The sequence below is a fragment of the Anopheles funestus genome, chromosome 2RL (genome assembly GCF_943734845.2).
Source record: "Anopheles funestus chromosome 2RL, idAnoFuneDA-416_04, whole genome shotgun sequence".
Lineage (NCBI taxonomy): Eukaryota > Metazoa > Arthropoda > Insecta > Diptera > Culicidae > Anopheles > Anopheles funestus.
In genome coordinates this window covers 36,820,076-36,836,992 of record NC_064598.1, presented here as the reverse complement: position 1 = coordinate 36,836,992, position 16,917 = coordinate 36,820,076, and the positions used below count along the sequence as shown (strand labels likewise).

The 16,917-nt window shown below is 41.4% G+C and overlaps 1 protein-coding gene across 1 annotated transcript; it reads right to left on the bottom strand.

Annotated features, from left to right (window-relative positions):
* Positions 1–9,039: 9,039 nt before the first annotated feature.
* On the bottom strand, positions 9,040–16,504 carry LOC125763280 (uncharacterized). The gene is made up of 5 exons (XM_049426201.1): positions 16,264–16,504; positions 16,114–16,167; positions 14,192–15,649; positions 13,645–14,013; positions 9,040–12,840 (listed from the first exon to the last, which is right to left on the bottom strand). The coding sequence occupies exons 1-5, from the start codon at positions 16,310–16,312 to the stop codon at positions 11,177–11,179; spliced, it is 3,594 nt and encodes a 1,197-aa protein (XP_049282158.1). The 5' UTR covers positions 16,313–16,504; the 3' UTR covers positions 9,040–11,176.
* Positions 16,505–16,917: the final 413 nt, after the last annotated feature.

Genomic DNA, 16,917 nt, shown 5'->3' with positions numbered 1-16,917 from the left:
GTATCAAATTTCATATGCGTAGCGTGTTTCGCTACCATCCTCTACCCCAGAAGCCTTACTACCATTATCCGTTTCGTTCCATTTTAATGCCCTTTGGCAAATCTTTTGTTCTTCAAACACATTGAACCGCAAATGACGGTAGGCCGCCTCTTCTTTCCGCGTGCGACATGATCGCTTGGTTGTTATCCTAGTATCTATGAATGCTGTTTCAGCTTAGCTTATAGTCTACTTCCATTCAACTAACTAAAGGAACAAAAGGTAAATAAAACTATTTAACAAGCATCCTTACACTGTGTCTTGTTGTGCTGCCTTTCAACTAGCACAACTCTCTCCATTTTTTCTAATACCATAATAGTTAAGTTTGCTCAAAACCATCAGATGGGAAAACAAGTTAATGATAAAGTTTAGAGGCATTTAAACTGATTCAAAAAGACCCAATAAAAAAACATTTTACGATTGGTGTAGCTAAAAAAAAACACAAACCAAAACTCTCGCGTCACACAGTGCTGATACACAACGTAATTAATCTATCAAAACTTTTCACTGTTTTTTGTTTTTGTTTTATAATGACACGCAGTATCAAATTCGCTGTTATGGCGATTACAGGTGGAGCAGAAAAAGGGACAACGACGACGACGACGACGACAACGACGATAACAACCGATCGAAAGAGGATCAGTGTGCTAAAAAGTTCTAATAACAATACATTCAAAAGGCACTTTTTATAGTTACGTGTTCAATGTTGTTGTTCTTTTTTTGTTGTTTTGCTTGAATGGTAATTGCGCGCTTTCTCCATTATTATGCTAGTGCTTAGTGCTGTGTTTGTTACAGTTTTTAGCCTGGGAAAGCGGTGGAAGATAGGAAAAGTATCAAACAACAGACCAAACCAACTCGCCACTAACGAAGCAATATCGTAAGAAAGTGGACCACAGCACGTGATTCACACAAAAAACCATAATTTTAAACTCGGTGCGTTACACGCATACACGAAATAGTAACGGATTAGTTGAAGGATCATCTTAAAGTGTGCAGAGAAGGTGGTGAGGCTACTAAAAGATTGATGGCAGAAAAAGGGCGAGAACTGTTACTGAAAATGCTGATCTAAATGAATGTTTCACCTTCAACAGCATGCCGTCGTCGCATGAGAAAAAATGATCGTGCTTTCGAGAATAGAACCTTAACGTACCGCGTGTGTGTTTGTGGGTGTAGAGCACGTGGTACGATCGATACGATCATCATCATCATCCACCTAAAATACGTCCGTTAATGTGTTCCTTCTTTCTTGGGGCTTTTCCAGAAGCCAGTGCCGGCTGGTAACAAACGTTATGCTCTAATATGATCTTTCTCTCTCTCTCTTTTAACATGTTTGCCCGTACCTGTAGCGATCGTTATGTTTGAAAAAGTGTATACTTTGCACCAATAGTTATGTGTAGTACGCTCACTATAGAGTCGGTTCTAATTCTAAGCGCAGATTTAACTGGGCCGCCTTCTGTAAAATGGCCATTATGGCACGGCGACACTCCTTCCTACCAATGTTAATTGACTATTATATCTTTCTTTACCCTACCGTCCTTTCTCAAGGGGTGTTTTCTACCTCTCCACGTTAACGCGGTCCAGTGTATGACCTTGTATTCATTGTTTTATCACACTGCTAACGTCTTGCTGTGTTTTGACGCCTGTTTTACCAGATCATTTCTATCCCTTTACCCGGTTGGATTTGAATTGTTTCTGTCCTTTTACGCCCCCTTCCATCCTATCCTCCTAGGTTCGATCGATCGGTTTATATCCTACCTGTCACCTTAGATCTTCCAAGATCAACTGTATGTGTAGCCGTGCTAGATCTCTGCTTACGTATCTTGTTGTTGCCGTGTAAGCAGCACTACCCCGCTTCTAATGTACCCTCTTGCGGCACAAAAATACGTATTTTCATGTTTCGTGTTGCCCTCCCAGCAGAGAATTATAATTATCCTTTTTGGCACTGTATATTGTAGCCCCCGTGTTCTCAGTGGTAAATATATAAAGATAAGTTGCTGCTACCGTGAAGTAAACTCTAATAGCATTTGATTTTGAACTTTTTTTTTCATCTTCTTCTTTTCCTTTCCTCCATCTCTAATCACACGTCGCAGCATTGCAAATATCATCGTATAAAGTTATTGTTTGGTAACCACCAATTCCCCATAGCCAACTGTTTCATCATCGTAATCACCTAAATAGGACGTTTCTCTTCCCGCCGTTGAGTAGAAGAGCGCGCCTTGCTTTCTTTAACGGTTTTTGCAATGTGTGCGTCGTGCGTTTGCGTAAGCACGTACGTGTAACCATATTTGTAATCTGTTTTGAAGTCAACACTAATCGAAAACTACGGTTTCCCCTTTTTTTAGACTATATCCTATTGTTTTTAAAAGAAAACTAACGTCAGCTTGCTTATAGTAATATTGGAAGGCGTGTTTATCTCGTTTTCTGTCTTCTTTCCTTTGTGGTAATACACACTACACTACACTCTTGATTTTTGGGGGGGGTTTTACTGTCTTCACTCGCTTCAAATTAGTAATATAGTGTTGTCTATCATAAGAGATATCCTATCATTTGAATTCGGTATATAAAGGATTAATTTGTTATATAATCGTCTAAATATCACTACTTGGTTTCGATAACTCATTCATTAAGGTTGTTTTGAACGCTATAGTGTCACTACATGAGTTCTCCGTTCCTGTATATATATATATATATTTTATTGCTATGTTGTTGTTGTTCTCGATGTTCGATCTTTCCGTTCCTTCGTAAATTTTTAATGGCTGATTAATTGTCATTTGCTTTCACACTGCCACACTGTATCAGAAATTGAGATTTGTTACCTTTCTGCTACGGTTATTCACTGTTTTTTTTTGTTGGCAAACCTTGGATTATTATTGTGCAAGTGCAATCAATAATTGCAAAAGGGGAGCGCTGTTTTGCGTTTTCTCTGGATACAATTAATTAGCAGTAAAGTAAAGCTTTGTAAAACATTCTCATCTTTCATAATGTGAAACTTTAGCTACCACAGTACGACTTTTCGATTAATTGTGTGTACTTTAGTTGGGCAGTTATGTTTTGTTTTTCATTTTCGTTTTGTTTGCTGGTATCTAATTGGGGTACAATCAAACGGGTGTTCAAACCAAATGTTAGCCACTGTTTCATAATTTCAACATTATAAACCAACTTATAATACCATATCAAACAATCTAAAAAACTCAAACAATACAATGTTTAGTATGGGCAAATGTTTACAATTAATTAGTGAAGTCGTTTCAACAACGTGTACTGTTTACAGCTGTGTAAATGACAAAAACCGTCCATTAGCATTCCTGGTTTGTAGTAATTTGGTTTAGAACTAATGTGAAAGTTAGTAACACAGTACATAGTTGGCCGATAATACGTATCGGTAAGGCCCTGTAACGCTCATGAAATTCAGCTCACTTCCTACACACGAGGGATGATTTTTTCAGTTCAATCATTAGCGCACTTTTTTAATTCCCCTCCACTAAATAAGCGGTTCACACTCTTTACTTGTGTGTGTTTTTTTATTGTTTTGTTTTCATTACTTTTAACACCTTTTCCTCATTTATCATCTACAGCAGCTTCTAGCATCGATGTCGACTCAACTGATTTCAACTCGTGTCAAAAATTAATCACCGTTTTTTTGTTTGTAAAAACATACGATGAATTTTGATTTCCATAAAGTGAGTGTTCTTGTTTGTTCCTGGTTTTTTTTCTTTTTTGCTTTGTTTTAATCGATCGGAGTATTGTTGAGTAACATTATCATTAATCCTTTAAGCAGTTTTAGAGCAATAATAAGGAGATAGGATATATAGTGCAATAAGTTTGCAGTAGTAATAGCAGAAAGATATTAGTATCAAATACAGATAACGATTGTTAAGATAATACGTAAGTGAAACTGTCTGGTTTAATATCAGTTTTTGGGGGTTTGAGGAGGAGGGATAAAGGGTTCGTGAACTATTTAATTTCGTTTGAAACGCATTTCATGGGGTTTTTTTTTGCAGAATTATGGTATATAAAGAACTTTTTCTCATTCAACACACTACAAAAATGTGTGATAAGTAGCTGACGCTTGTACGAACGCATGCGTAAGAAATTCGTATATATGTATCTTATTTACAAATTGCTATTCCGGATCGAGTTTATCGAACAATCCATTTTCCATTCTTTCTCTCTCTTTCTCTCGCTCTCCATACAATCTCCAAAAGATGCTTGTGTTACTGCTATGTTTTTTTTTCATCTTCTTCTCGTGGCTGTTTTCAAATAGTGCCTAATGAAGTAGTAGTCTTTCAAAGTTCCCGCCTCATCGGTAACAGGGACGCAGAGAGCGTACGCACCACAGTTTGTTTGCTTAAATAGTTAGCATTCATTGTTTTGTTTTTGTCCTTTTGTAAATATAGTTTATATGTTTAAGGCCAGTTATTGTTGTTCAATATAAATTCTTAATATACTTGATTTTACTTCTCGTTATTCGTTCTATTCTTGCAATTTTTTCTCTCTCTCTCCATGTTTCGTCTAGTGTGATAACAAAGTGTTAATATTGCTCTATATATATATAGTGCTTAATCCATTAGTTGCCTTTACGTACGTACTATTATATAGAACACGCTAGGTATAGTTTTTGTTTTCTGTCCTTACTCCACCTTGGGGTTGGGCTTTGTTGTGGAGTTGTTGGTAACCAATGTTAGTAATAGGTGTATTGGTTTATCTGTTAGTCACACTGCACCCTCGTCAACCTCGGCTTACTATCCTACTATTTATGATCTACTATCATATTCGCTTCGTAATTATTGTCCTAATGAAATCTTATAAAAAAAATTAAAGAAAACGTCCAAAACAATCAACGTACAAATTGGTTTGTTATTCTTACGTCTAGAATCAATCTTCAATGTTGTGGTTTCTTACTTTGTTACGGTTATTGCTCTCAGCCCAATTTCTTATCAATACGATTTAGAATAATGGTAATAGTAGTAGAATATCTTCATTCTTCGTACTTCTTTGTTTTGAATTTTCTGTTCGGCACATACCTCGTTGAAAGGGTTAATGTATATATTGCTACCATTGTTATCATATATGCTGTTGTAACTTTTCCTCATCGGGTTTGTCTTTAAAGCCATAATTTTAAGAATCTTTTGACCGGGCAAAAGTTTCTCCCAGAACCGTTAATGTCGAGGTTGTTGCGCGCATTAGTTTATAGTGCCCTTTCGATCTCATTCATCTATCATTCAGCGCGAATAGTTCTCTTCAGTGTTGGTACTAATGCCTTTTCTAATCTATAAATTGCTTGAACATTCGTTTACTACAAAAACGTCTTTTAACATACCGTGTGGAAATAACATGCTCTACCACTTCTGAAGCCCTTCATTTTCGTTCCGCATAATTTCCCTCAGGCAACTGATGTTTGGAGTATTTCATGCTACAAAAATTGACCTTTATCTGCTTATTGTGAATTTTCGCACTTTCACACAAGAGGTTCCACCTCTGTCCCAGGGCAGTCTTCGCTCTGTCCAGTTCTGCACTGCATTCATTTACAGGAAATAAGGCAATATCTGGGCTGACCGTTCGATGAAAGCACTAGTTGTAGTTTGTTTGTCCTCTCTTGCGATTTTTTCTGCATTGGCATGCTCTTCCTCAGCGTACGTAGGGGGAGTTATTACTGGCCGTTCAGAACATCTGGGAAGTGGCTAACCCCCGGTCCATTGTTCAAAGATCGTCCTGCGGTTCGATCTTGTCCTCGCGCGGTAACAACACCAAATACTGCCGGTCAATCTCGTCCTGGCGTTCCATCATCTCCGCGCGCCAGGACGCTTCAGCATGTTCGATTCCAGCTGCGGCCGCTGCAGCTGCTGCCGCAACAGATGCATCCGAACGCATCATGATATCCACTGCATGACAATCGCTGTTGTTCGAGATGCTGGACAGATGTGGCGGTGGTGGACCTGCACCACCGACGGCTGCAATAGTAGCCGTTTCATAATGTGACCGCTCATTGTACAGCATACCGCTGGTAATGGTGTGCGTGGTCGGTTGATACAGCCGATCGTGCATCATCGAGGGTGAATTGAGCGACTGCTCATACTGTCGATTATCCAGCAGATATGAGCTGGTAATAGTGCTGACCACCGGATAATAATGCCGGTCGTCCCCTCGGTACGACAGCGGAACGACGGGTGGGGGTGGACCAGCATTTGATAGACTACCGCCACCTCCAGCTGTCGAATCACCGGCACCGCCGACAACACCGATGGGTCCTGACGACGGAACAAGTCCGCTCGGTTCGTACATACGCGTATCCCGTGGCATCATACTTGCCGCAAACTCGTATCGCTCATCCCCTCTCGGTACCGGGATATACTCCGACTGAAACGAGTTGTCACTAGTAATTACGGTCGTGACAGCGGTGGCCGGCGCCACCGCCTGTATGGTGGCCGGTACAGGCAAAGCCGGTGTGGGTGTTATAGACTGATAGTATCGCTCATCGTCGAACGTATCTTTGGTAGGCACCAACAGCCGTGGGTGGAATAAATGCGTTGCAAAGCCAACAGTGCGGATTGCCGAATTTGCACAACAGTAAGCACACATTCGAGTCGACGATGACAACAGGCAAGTGTGGAAGATGATTCGAACAACGGACATGACCCCAAAGATTCGGACATCAATGCGACGACCCAGCGCGAATAGGTTTGGTGGTTGGATGGTTAAAATACAGTAAGAAAACAAACAAGTCAGTAAATTTTGATTTTCAACAAACGACGTGCCTTTCGTTCCCAGGAAATATGCGCGTAATTGAAAGGTAAACAAACGGCTTGAATATTTCATCCAACCGACGAATCCATGTTCCAAAAGAGTACTATTCTTTTCGAACATTGATCCATTGCTATTTACAGTCCACTGTGCGCCTTGTTTCTCCAAGAACTGAGACACGTCGGTTTGATAATTTTATTCAACATTCCTGGCCCATCTGTCGGAACACAACAAATGGGCCTCGGGTGTCTTTTTTTCACATCCAATTATTCACACTGTGCACCAATTTATCCGATAGTATACACCTGCGTTCCACTTTGTGAACTGAAAGGAATGGCATTTACTTAGAGGCTAGCGTAAGTGTTATGGAATTATATATCACATCATCACGTCTTTTATAATATTGCCGGGTTCGATGAACATTAATCGAAACACCGTGGAATCTTTCGTTTTCATTTGAGCATAGCGAAATCATAGTGTGAAATATAGTATTTAAGTAATAATATAGTTTGATTAGTAATTAACAAAACACCCTTGCATATTTACCACTCCATAGGGCACGCAGTCCCGTTGTATCCGTCGAAGATGACTCATGTAATATGAGTCTGTGATAAACCGCTTACCTGATTGTTATGTTTTTATTAATGTATAAATAACTTAACTATTTAATTAACAGAAAACCCAAACGGTTTTCTGTTTCTATGTAACATCCCCACGAAGCTCCTCGGGCACTAAAAGAAAGATCAAAGTACATTAATAGGTAGTACTGTTCCAGTAAATAATACGTTATATTGAAGAGAAAAGAATAGAAAACAATAAATAACAACATATTTATAAAGGAGGAAATAGCTTGAAAGTAAAATAATTTTCGCTCTAGTAGTTGGTTAAATATAGCTGAGCCCATGTTCATTCAATCGAGCTTCGGACATTCCGTAACAGCTCCAGTATTCGCTGACTTAACACCGATTCAGCTCAATCTAACCGAATCATAAGTTAAACAGAAGCTGTTCTACTCAGCTGGTAGTTTTTGATCATGGGAAAAATAAAGCCTGAATATGAAACTGTATGGCGAAAGAATTCATTTTCCCTTGTGAAAAGTTTTACGCTCGCAATTCCGAGCTGACAATATACATTACATTGATACTTTAGCCGTTAAAAACCATACTTCAGCTATAGTATGCTATATTGCTGTTAAATCGGCACTTTAGCAGGTACTGAATATGCAGATTTAGTGTTGAAGTTCTATTAAAATAAACTGTTTTGCTAGTAGAATTAAATAGTGCAAAGGGTAGAAGAAAGATTTCGTGGTACATACTTTGTGGTGGGGCGATCGGTATTGAAAAAAAAGAGATACTTCTTACAAGAATATGAATATTCCTTGCTCCTGAATTGAAAAGCAGGAAACTTTCGGCAGGATCGCGCTCTGGACAAAAGATCCTTGTTTGGTTCGATTTATGTATGTATGTATGTGTGATGTGATCAGTCGTCGTTTGATTGTTCATTTTTTCTAGAATAGTGAAATACACGGCAACCCGTAGAAGAAGTATTTGAAGTGTGTACTTACATACATAGTTGTGCGAGGAGTAAGAACAATTTCGTTCTCCTTTGAAAATCCTCTTGAACGTAGTTGAGTAAAGGTAATCCGTGTCGCACACATCTAAAAGAACACGATCATTTCTGCGTTGGTTGATCAGGCATCGTGTAAAAACTCGCCATAGGATGTGTGTAATGCGTGTGGTATAATCTTTACCACCTGCTAGGCTTTGGAGCTGTCTGGAAGTACCTTTTCTTAGACACCTTACAGAATTGTGTCAGGCGATCTATGCAGTAATGGCTTTCCGGATGTTTGTCAATTGATGCGTTGCGATCGCATACGCGTAGACTCGACAACCGAGCCGACCAGTAGTAGTAGTGGTTGTTGTTTAGATATTCCGTTTCATCCTGTTACTTGGTTTTGTTGATTCTTGGACATCGAACATTCCTGTGCGGCAGCAAAGAGAAGTCACTTTTTTTTGCAGAGTCGCGGGGAAAGAGTCTTAACGACCATTGCCGTAATGACACACTGGTCGTGATTGACTGCTTGGCTAGGGGTACAAAGTACCAGGGTGTACGCATTAGATCAGTTCACTTACAGAACATATACTATGTGATTGTCTCACTGTAAAAAGGAATAAATAAAAATTATAATATTCCCCCAACTGGCTCAAATATTACGAACTTTGTCTATCACAATAACAATCAGACAACTATCGAACCAATTGCTTATACTTGTTGGTTTCTTTTCCAATTTTATTTAGTTTTATATTGAATGAATTAGTTTACCGGTTCTTGTTTATAGTTCTATTAGCTTCTGAGTTTCCTTGAAGGGAATCCTTACCAAGTGCATCAGACTCGTAGCATATACTTTATAATTACAAATACTTTCATGCTTTTCAATCAATCTGCGACACGACATTTTATCGTTGCACACCCAAATTAATTGGCAAATGTTGGTGCTCTTCTCTTAGAAAAAGAACGTGTATGTCTGAGACAGCCGATAGTCATCATATACACGTGGATGGACTGCCTGACTGACTGTTAGTTGTACATGGTTTTCAATTTCAAAACAAATCGATAAGCACGCCCTTGTTGCCCAATAGCCTGCGCGACACGCCAACTAATAGCGGTAGGATTTTGGTGACCCCGAAACTTACAAGCCTACAGTGTGCGCTGCAAATCCTTCTACAATGCAACGTTAAGTGATTCTCCTCTTGGAATACTATTTGAAGTTACAAGAGCTTGACGATGTGCGGATTCACATTTCGCGTAATGTTGGTGTGGATGTCCCTGTCAATAATTATTTTCATAGCTTTAAAGCATGCTATTAATTTATACTGCGTTACTTTCACCGGCTAATGGACAAAAATTCTAGTCCTGTTAAATCAAGGTATTGATTAGAATTGACAATGAAAAGCGACTATGTTGATAGAAATAGAGCAATTGCAACCGGCACCGACTGTGCATTTTTGGGTCGGGTATATAATAAGAATAGCTTTCACGTGATGATGCTGCATTATGTTTTCTGGATGATTTACATCTTGTTTTTGGTTTTGTAACCATGATCGGTCTTGATGTCTTAGTGGCTGGATTAATACATCCCCGGATAGGTTTTGTAACACACGGAGGATTGGACCCAGTCTAAATTTTAACGCAGGACGTGTTTGTTGAAAACATGTCATGTTCTATCAACTTTGCTGTACGATTGGGCTGCCGATTCATATCAATTATAAAATTGCTAGTAAATGGCATACATTTTATCTGTTTACATTAGAAAGTATAGACTTTTGTTCAAGACTGTTCAATAATAACGGTCCACTGAACTGATCTATTAAAGATCATTAGGAAGGAAACGAAAAAGAAAACATTTCATGCAGATGCAGTCGTGTTAGGTGAAGGAAAATCACTACACAAGCAAAATAGACAAAAAAACGCAAATATACTTTACACTTTACGATCTGGCAAATAACTGAAGATCAAATACACCACACCAAACATTGCTTTCATCGCGCACTATTTTCAACCAAATGCGACTCTCAACTGTTATTCTCTTGCATTCGTGTAGTTATTTGCTCAATTTACTTGTAATGTTACATTTTGGATACATTTCTAAAGAATGTAATTCAGTTAAAATAATGTTATCCTATGTTATGTATCTAAACTGCCATACGGTTCGCTATATCTGTATCAATTAATCCTAAGTATCTTTGCACTTCTTGCGATACATACATAAATCGAGTAAGGTTAAACATTGCATGTCTGACAGCACAAAAGACAAGGTTCTGCTCTCTTCCCGCTAAACGAAACAAATAAATGGAAGAGTACTGAATGGATGTGAAAACTGCGAACCATCATCGAATTAAAAATAAATAAATTGTTTTCACAATAAAACTGGTAAAACGTGATAGCTATATCGCTACATCGGTATAGAATATGAACTAAGCGCGCGTAAGAACGTAAAACATGGATTTAGCAGATTTGAATCTTCGCTTGCGATATACGCAATAAATCATATCGAACTATCGATACCTTAACTTAGCCCTATCCTACCCGGAACAACATTCTCTCTGAATGTTGCTGCCTGCTAGCATAATAGGTGGGGTGCACGATGGTTAGGGATTTCCGATGCAGGATGGTGGTTTACCCATGGATGTTTTAAAATAGGGATCGTCTCTCGGTGAAATTTCAACTACCTTCCTTTGTCAAGGATGCTTAAGAGAATTTCAGGAGCATCATCGTTGGTCCAGAATGACCAAACGTGGCGTGCTCGAAAACACACCTGTGATACACTCCTCCTTCATTTTGTGTCGGGATTAATGAACGTTTAGGCATGGGTTTTTGATAATCAAAACCAACTGCTTGTTTAGAAGCGACGACTAAACAAGCTGCCCGCCAAACGACCAATACTATCCTGGTTGTTGTTGGATCGTCCCCCACCCAGACCACTATTGTTGCTGTTATTACCCATCCAGCTTCCCTTGTTGTTATCGTTGTTGCGGAAATTATTGCCACCCGAGTTGTTCGAGTTGCCTCCGCCAAAATTGTTATACGACATATTGCCGCCGCCTCCGCCAAGGTTTCCACCTCCGGAGCCACCCCCACCTCCACCGAGGTTGAACAGACCTTGTGGCTTCTGGTTGCCACCGCTGCTGCGGTTGTTGCCACCAAAGTTGTTGCTGTTGTCATTAAAATTATTGCCACGGTTGTTGGTGTTACCACCACCGTATCCACCACCACCGCCGCCGCCGATGTTGTCATCACTGAAACGGCTGTTGGACGAGTTGTTGCCGCGGTTATTCAAACCGAAGGTATTGTTTCCGCTACCGACATTACCGCTGCTGTTCCCACTGAAGGGACCATCATTGTCACTGTTGTTGCCGAAGCGGCTGTTGTTGCCGAACGAGTTACCACCAAAGTTGGAGCTACCACCGCCGAAATTATCGTTGCGGTTGCTACCACCATAGTTATCGTTATTGCGGTTGCCAAAATTGCTGCGACCTCCGCCGCCGGAATTACCACCGCCGAAATTAATGTCGCTGGAGTAATTATCATTGCGTCCTCCGCCAAAATTGTCGTTCGAATAGCTGTCATTGTTGCGACCTCCGCCAAAGTTGTCGTTCGCAAAATTGTTGCTACTACCCCCGAACGTATTGGTGTTGCTCCCTCCGGCACCGCTACCGCCGAATGAACTGTTATCGTTAAAGTTACTATTACGGGCGTTGCGATTGTTGCCAACTCCCATACCACCTCCTCCACCCATGTTGTTCGAACGACCCATATTTCCCCCTCCCATACCACCTCCACCGCTGCCTCCCATTCCACTAGCACCGCCACCCATGCCCTGATTGTTACCCCGCATGCCAGTGCCCTTATTCAAATTGCCAGCCCCAGCAACGACGCCACCAGACTGGATGGCGGTATTCTGCTGCTGCAGATTGTTGCCTCCGGTGCGCTTGTTGTTCATATTCAAGTTGTTGCTATTGTTGCGGTTGCCCATGTTATTCATGTTGTTGCGGTTGTTCATCATACCACCACCGCTGTTGTTGTTGCCACCACCGAGCGCACCACCGCTTCCGCCACGCGGGCCACTACTATTGTTCTGGTTCTGGTTGCCGAAATTACTGTTAACAGCATTGTTGTTGCTGTTGCCGAGGCCTCGATTGCCACCGACGTTGTTGTTCTGATTGTTGCGGTTACCACCGCGGAAGTTCATGTTCTGATTACGATTGTTCATTGTACGGCCGGCACCGCCACCGGCGCCGAAGCCGCCATCACCACCACCGAAGGCATTGTTGCTATTGCCTTGGTTAGAAATTGGTGGGTCGGCATTATTGAAAGAACCGCCACCGCCGCCGCCGCCGCGGTTGGGGCCCTGATTGCCACCAACATTGCCACCGCCGGCGGCTAGGCTTTCGCCAACGTTCTTGCCAGACATGAACGCCAGACGCAGCAGGTCCTGGATGGCTTGGTTGTTATTAAGATTATTGCCACCATTATTGGGATTGAAGGGCGGTACATTGCCGAAACCTGAAAGAGAAATTGTTGAATGAAAAAAAAGAGAGACGGGAATGAGAAACATTCTCCCAAATGCGCATTCCTTCGACGAAAGGTTTAACTGTTGTACGCCGCTCGTCGCTTTACAAATGCGTTGTACTTAAGAAGATGGAATGTGTAGGCACTACAAACATCCAATCGATTATACCATTCTATCATATGCCTTTATCACCATGCATTACTGAGTTTGTGAGTGAAGGATCATAAATATCGAAACAGCAGCCACAGAAATTAAGAATTAGAATAAGTCTGAGTAAACCGTTCAATTTCCCGTAACTGCGGACACTCACTTTTGAACAAAAACTCAAATGCATATTATCATATGCATGGTCAAAAGTTTGATCAGAAAAAGAACTTTGTCGAATGGATCATTTGTAGCATTCATGTGTATTATCGTGTCAAATAATTATTGAGGGATTGTACTAATGGATTGTAAAAATCTACATGATTAGTTCTATGCTATTGCTGTGTTTATCCTTCCTCATTAAGAGAAAAACAACACTAATGAAAAGATATAAATTAAGATGTCATGGAGCAGTTCCAAAAAAGATTGAGAACAATAAAGTAAACGGGTTTTATTCCGTTTTGTTTATAATAACGAAACGCTTTTTTGGGATAGAAAAATAGCACAAAAATACAAATGTACGAAGGAAATAAAAAGTCAACTATAATAACAAAAAACCTTTGCTTAACGTGAATGTAGATAATTAATATTTCTACATAGAAATACACAGGAAAGGTGAAAAATATAGACGATATTTTGTAATGAGAGCTTACCAGGAGGACCATTCATGCGAGGACGTTTGCCACCACCGAATCCACCGGGGCTGCCAACGACATTGTTGCCGCTCATAAGTGGACCCGCCCCGGTGGTCTTGTTCAGCATCCTCGGGTTACGGCGCAACAATCGTATGACCGTACCGAGAATGCGATGATCGGCTTCGTTGTACAGCCTGCGGCTGATATCTTTCGTGATCTTTGAAAAGACACAATTGATCGGCAGCTCGTCTTGCTTCATTTTCAAGACCTTCTCAACATCGGCACTGTCGGCAAATTCGACGTATGCCAGTGAGCGATTCTTTTTGGTCAAACGTACAACTTTACCTAGTGGGCGCATCTTACGGAAAATCGCATCCTCCGAAAGGGCTGTATGGGAGGAAAAAGAAGAAAATATGCATCGTTTTAATGTACATCTACTTACTAAGGCGTAGAGACGGAGTGTGCATCATCGGTTGTGTTGTCACCGGTTGCATTTTAAACCGCTTCTCCGCTACCAAACAAGCTTGATCTGGGGACAACATTTGAAGCATCGTTTGCTACTTACATTCATTGATCTTTGTCAGCTTAACCGTTTTCTGCAGGTTGAAGTTGGTGTCTCCGCGTCCGGGCAGCACATGCAGGTGCTGGTTGTTAAGCATCTTCTTGTCCAACTGTTTGATCGCGTTCAGCATATCGTTGCGGCGCGTGTAGTACACCATTGCCGTTTTGACCGGCTGCGGAGAGCTCAACCGGTAGGGCAAGTAATGTTGGGGAGAAAAGATGAACTTCACTTCACCGCCGTGAGACGAACAAAATTCACGAATAACGTGCGTAGGGCAGCTGAAGGGAATGTTTGACACGTACACGGGATAAAAAGCCTGCAGCTTCTGCAAAATATCCTTATGGGACTTTTCATGCTCCGAACCGCCCGAAGAACGGGGCTCGCGTGTTTTGCCATCTGCCGTCGTGCGTTGGGTCGTTGCTTTACGCTTCACGCCTGCCACTCGCAGTACCAGCGGACCATCGTAACGCTTCACAGTGACAGTTTTCGTAGCCTCTTTGTTGGCCTCGGTCGGTGCTGGGAAGGTGGTACATGCAAGGGCCTTTTCTGCCGCCTCCGATGTCTTGTAACACACAATAGCGTTTTCCCCGCAGTTGCGCCGATTGACGAAATCGATCTCACCGAACTGTTTGAACTGTTCATACACATCCTCTTCCGTGACGGTACGTTCCAGCGGTGACACATAAACAGACGTCTTGTAGTCGGGGAGCAAAGCTGACGATAGATGCAAGGCATGGATGCGCTTGCCTTCGAACACTTTTCCGTTAAGCAACCCAGCAGCCTTGGCGGCCTGCTCTTCCGTTTCGAAGAAAATGCGAGCATAGTAGTTACACGAGCCCTGACTCACGTTATTTGAGATTGCGTCAGTAATGGTGCCCGCCTCAGAACAAGCCTTCTTCAGCTCGTCCGTATTTTCCACCCATTTCTGGGGTATGTTCAACAGCTGCACTCGATTGCGATTGCGGAAGAACAGCTTAGCTGCACGCCACAAATCAACGTGCTGATTTTGGTCGCGACCATTTACATCATACGCCTTCAATCCGGCCGCATTCAGTTTCTCCAAAATGGCCCCCTTATTAACATCCTTGCCCAGATGCACGTAGCCGAGCGGATGGAAAATAAACACCTGCGTTACTTCGCAGTGCTCCTTGACGCGATCGTACAGCTTCTCTTCAGTCGTATCATCATCAACGACAACCACAATCACGTCCTTCTTTGTGTGCCGGATAGTAATGTACTCAATGTGAATACGAAGCCGGCGGCCATTCAACATCGAACCATCTTTTTCGTCGCAAGCTTTTTGAGCTGCTGCTTTCTCCTTGAACACTAGCAATGCCAAGGTGTTGCGCAGATAGTGATAAATCTCCACACGTTCCACTTCATGGCCAGAGAAATGGTCACGAAGCTGCTGTTCCGTAACATCCTTAGGCAAATTACCGACATTGATAGTACGTTGGTGTTCTAGAAAACAGAGAGAACAATCGAAACCATCGAAGAACATAAATTTACTGTGTTGCGGTTTCACGGTCGTAATTTAATTTAAGCTTCTTGTACATAGGTCTATCACCTATTAATTTGCCCAGTCTCTCATAATTTCATCTCATTTACGAAATGTAAAGAAACAGCTTCATTTCATGTTCAAAACCAACATTGAACAAGGTATTGCACTAGGCCAAAAGAATTGCTTCTTTACGATTGGTAAAATAAAATATTTTTTCTAATAAAACATTCATATTACCGAAGAGACGGCTGGCGTCATTATGTCCGCCATCTTGAATTCACACTCAGCGCCTACTTTTCATACAAGCGCGATGCGTAGCGCTAGCGCTACACCAAGCACAAGGCCACAAGGCGCCGCCATTGTTAATTTTTCAATGCGAGCATTTGATTCATCTATTGCGAAGAACATTATATATTTTACTTACCGTTGTCCTTTTGCACGTCGCCTTCTGTTCCGTCGTTGTCAGCAGTCGTCGATTCTAGAAAAGCGGAATACGGAGAAAAGTTAGCCGAGATTTGGTAATCTTTTCATCCATTTTTTTCACAAAAAAAAAAACAATCAGACTCTCGCTTACCTGCGGCTTCGGCAGTAGCCACTGGTGCATTTTTCTCGGCGTCAGTCATGTTAGTCCACAAATTTAAAACTTAGAAGAATCAGTAGTCACAATACAAAGCCACTTGTTTCCGGGAATTAAAATGTTGCACTTTTTCACACACTGCAGGCGGAGAGCACAAATCCAGAGCAAGTGGATGCACAAAGAAGAATGAAGAAAATGGCGACTGCAGAAATCTTTTACCACAAAACTCTACGGCGGGCAGGTTCGTCTATAACGTATCTTTTTGACAAATTACACACTTGACATAATGACATTTGTATGCGCTATATCATCGTAATGCAGAACGTTTTGTTTTAAAACGAATATTTTTTCAATAATCATTGCCTATCGAAAACAATAATGGTTATAGATTAGAAAACTTTTCGGGAATTATTTTTAACAACCTTCTGAAGCATTTACTGTACTTTATTTTTTCCTACAATGGCGAATTTTCAAACAGCATCATGGTCTAACCTGCGAGTTGCCGTCAACTTGCTGTCAACAGGGTCTGCACCCATAATTGCAGGTATCTTTTTTTCGTGTACGCTTGCTCGTTCTATCGTATGCGCATACTGTCTTCCTTTTCAACTATCGTGACGTAAACGGTAGGGAAAGCGAAGGTACCTGTGCTGG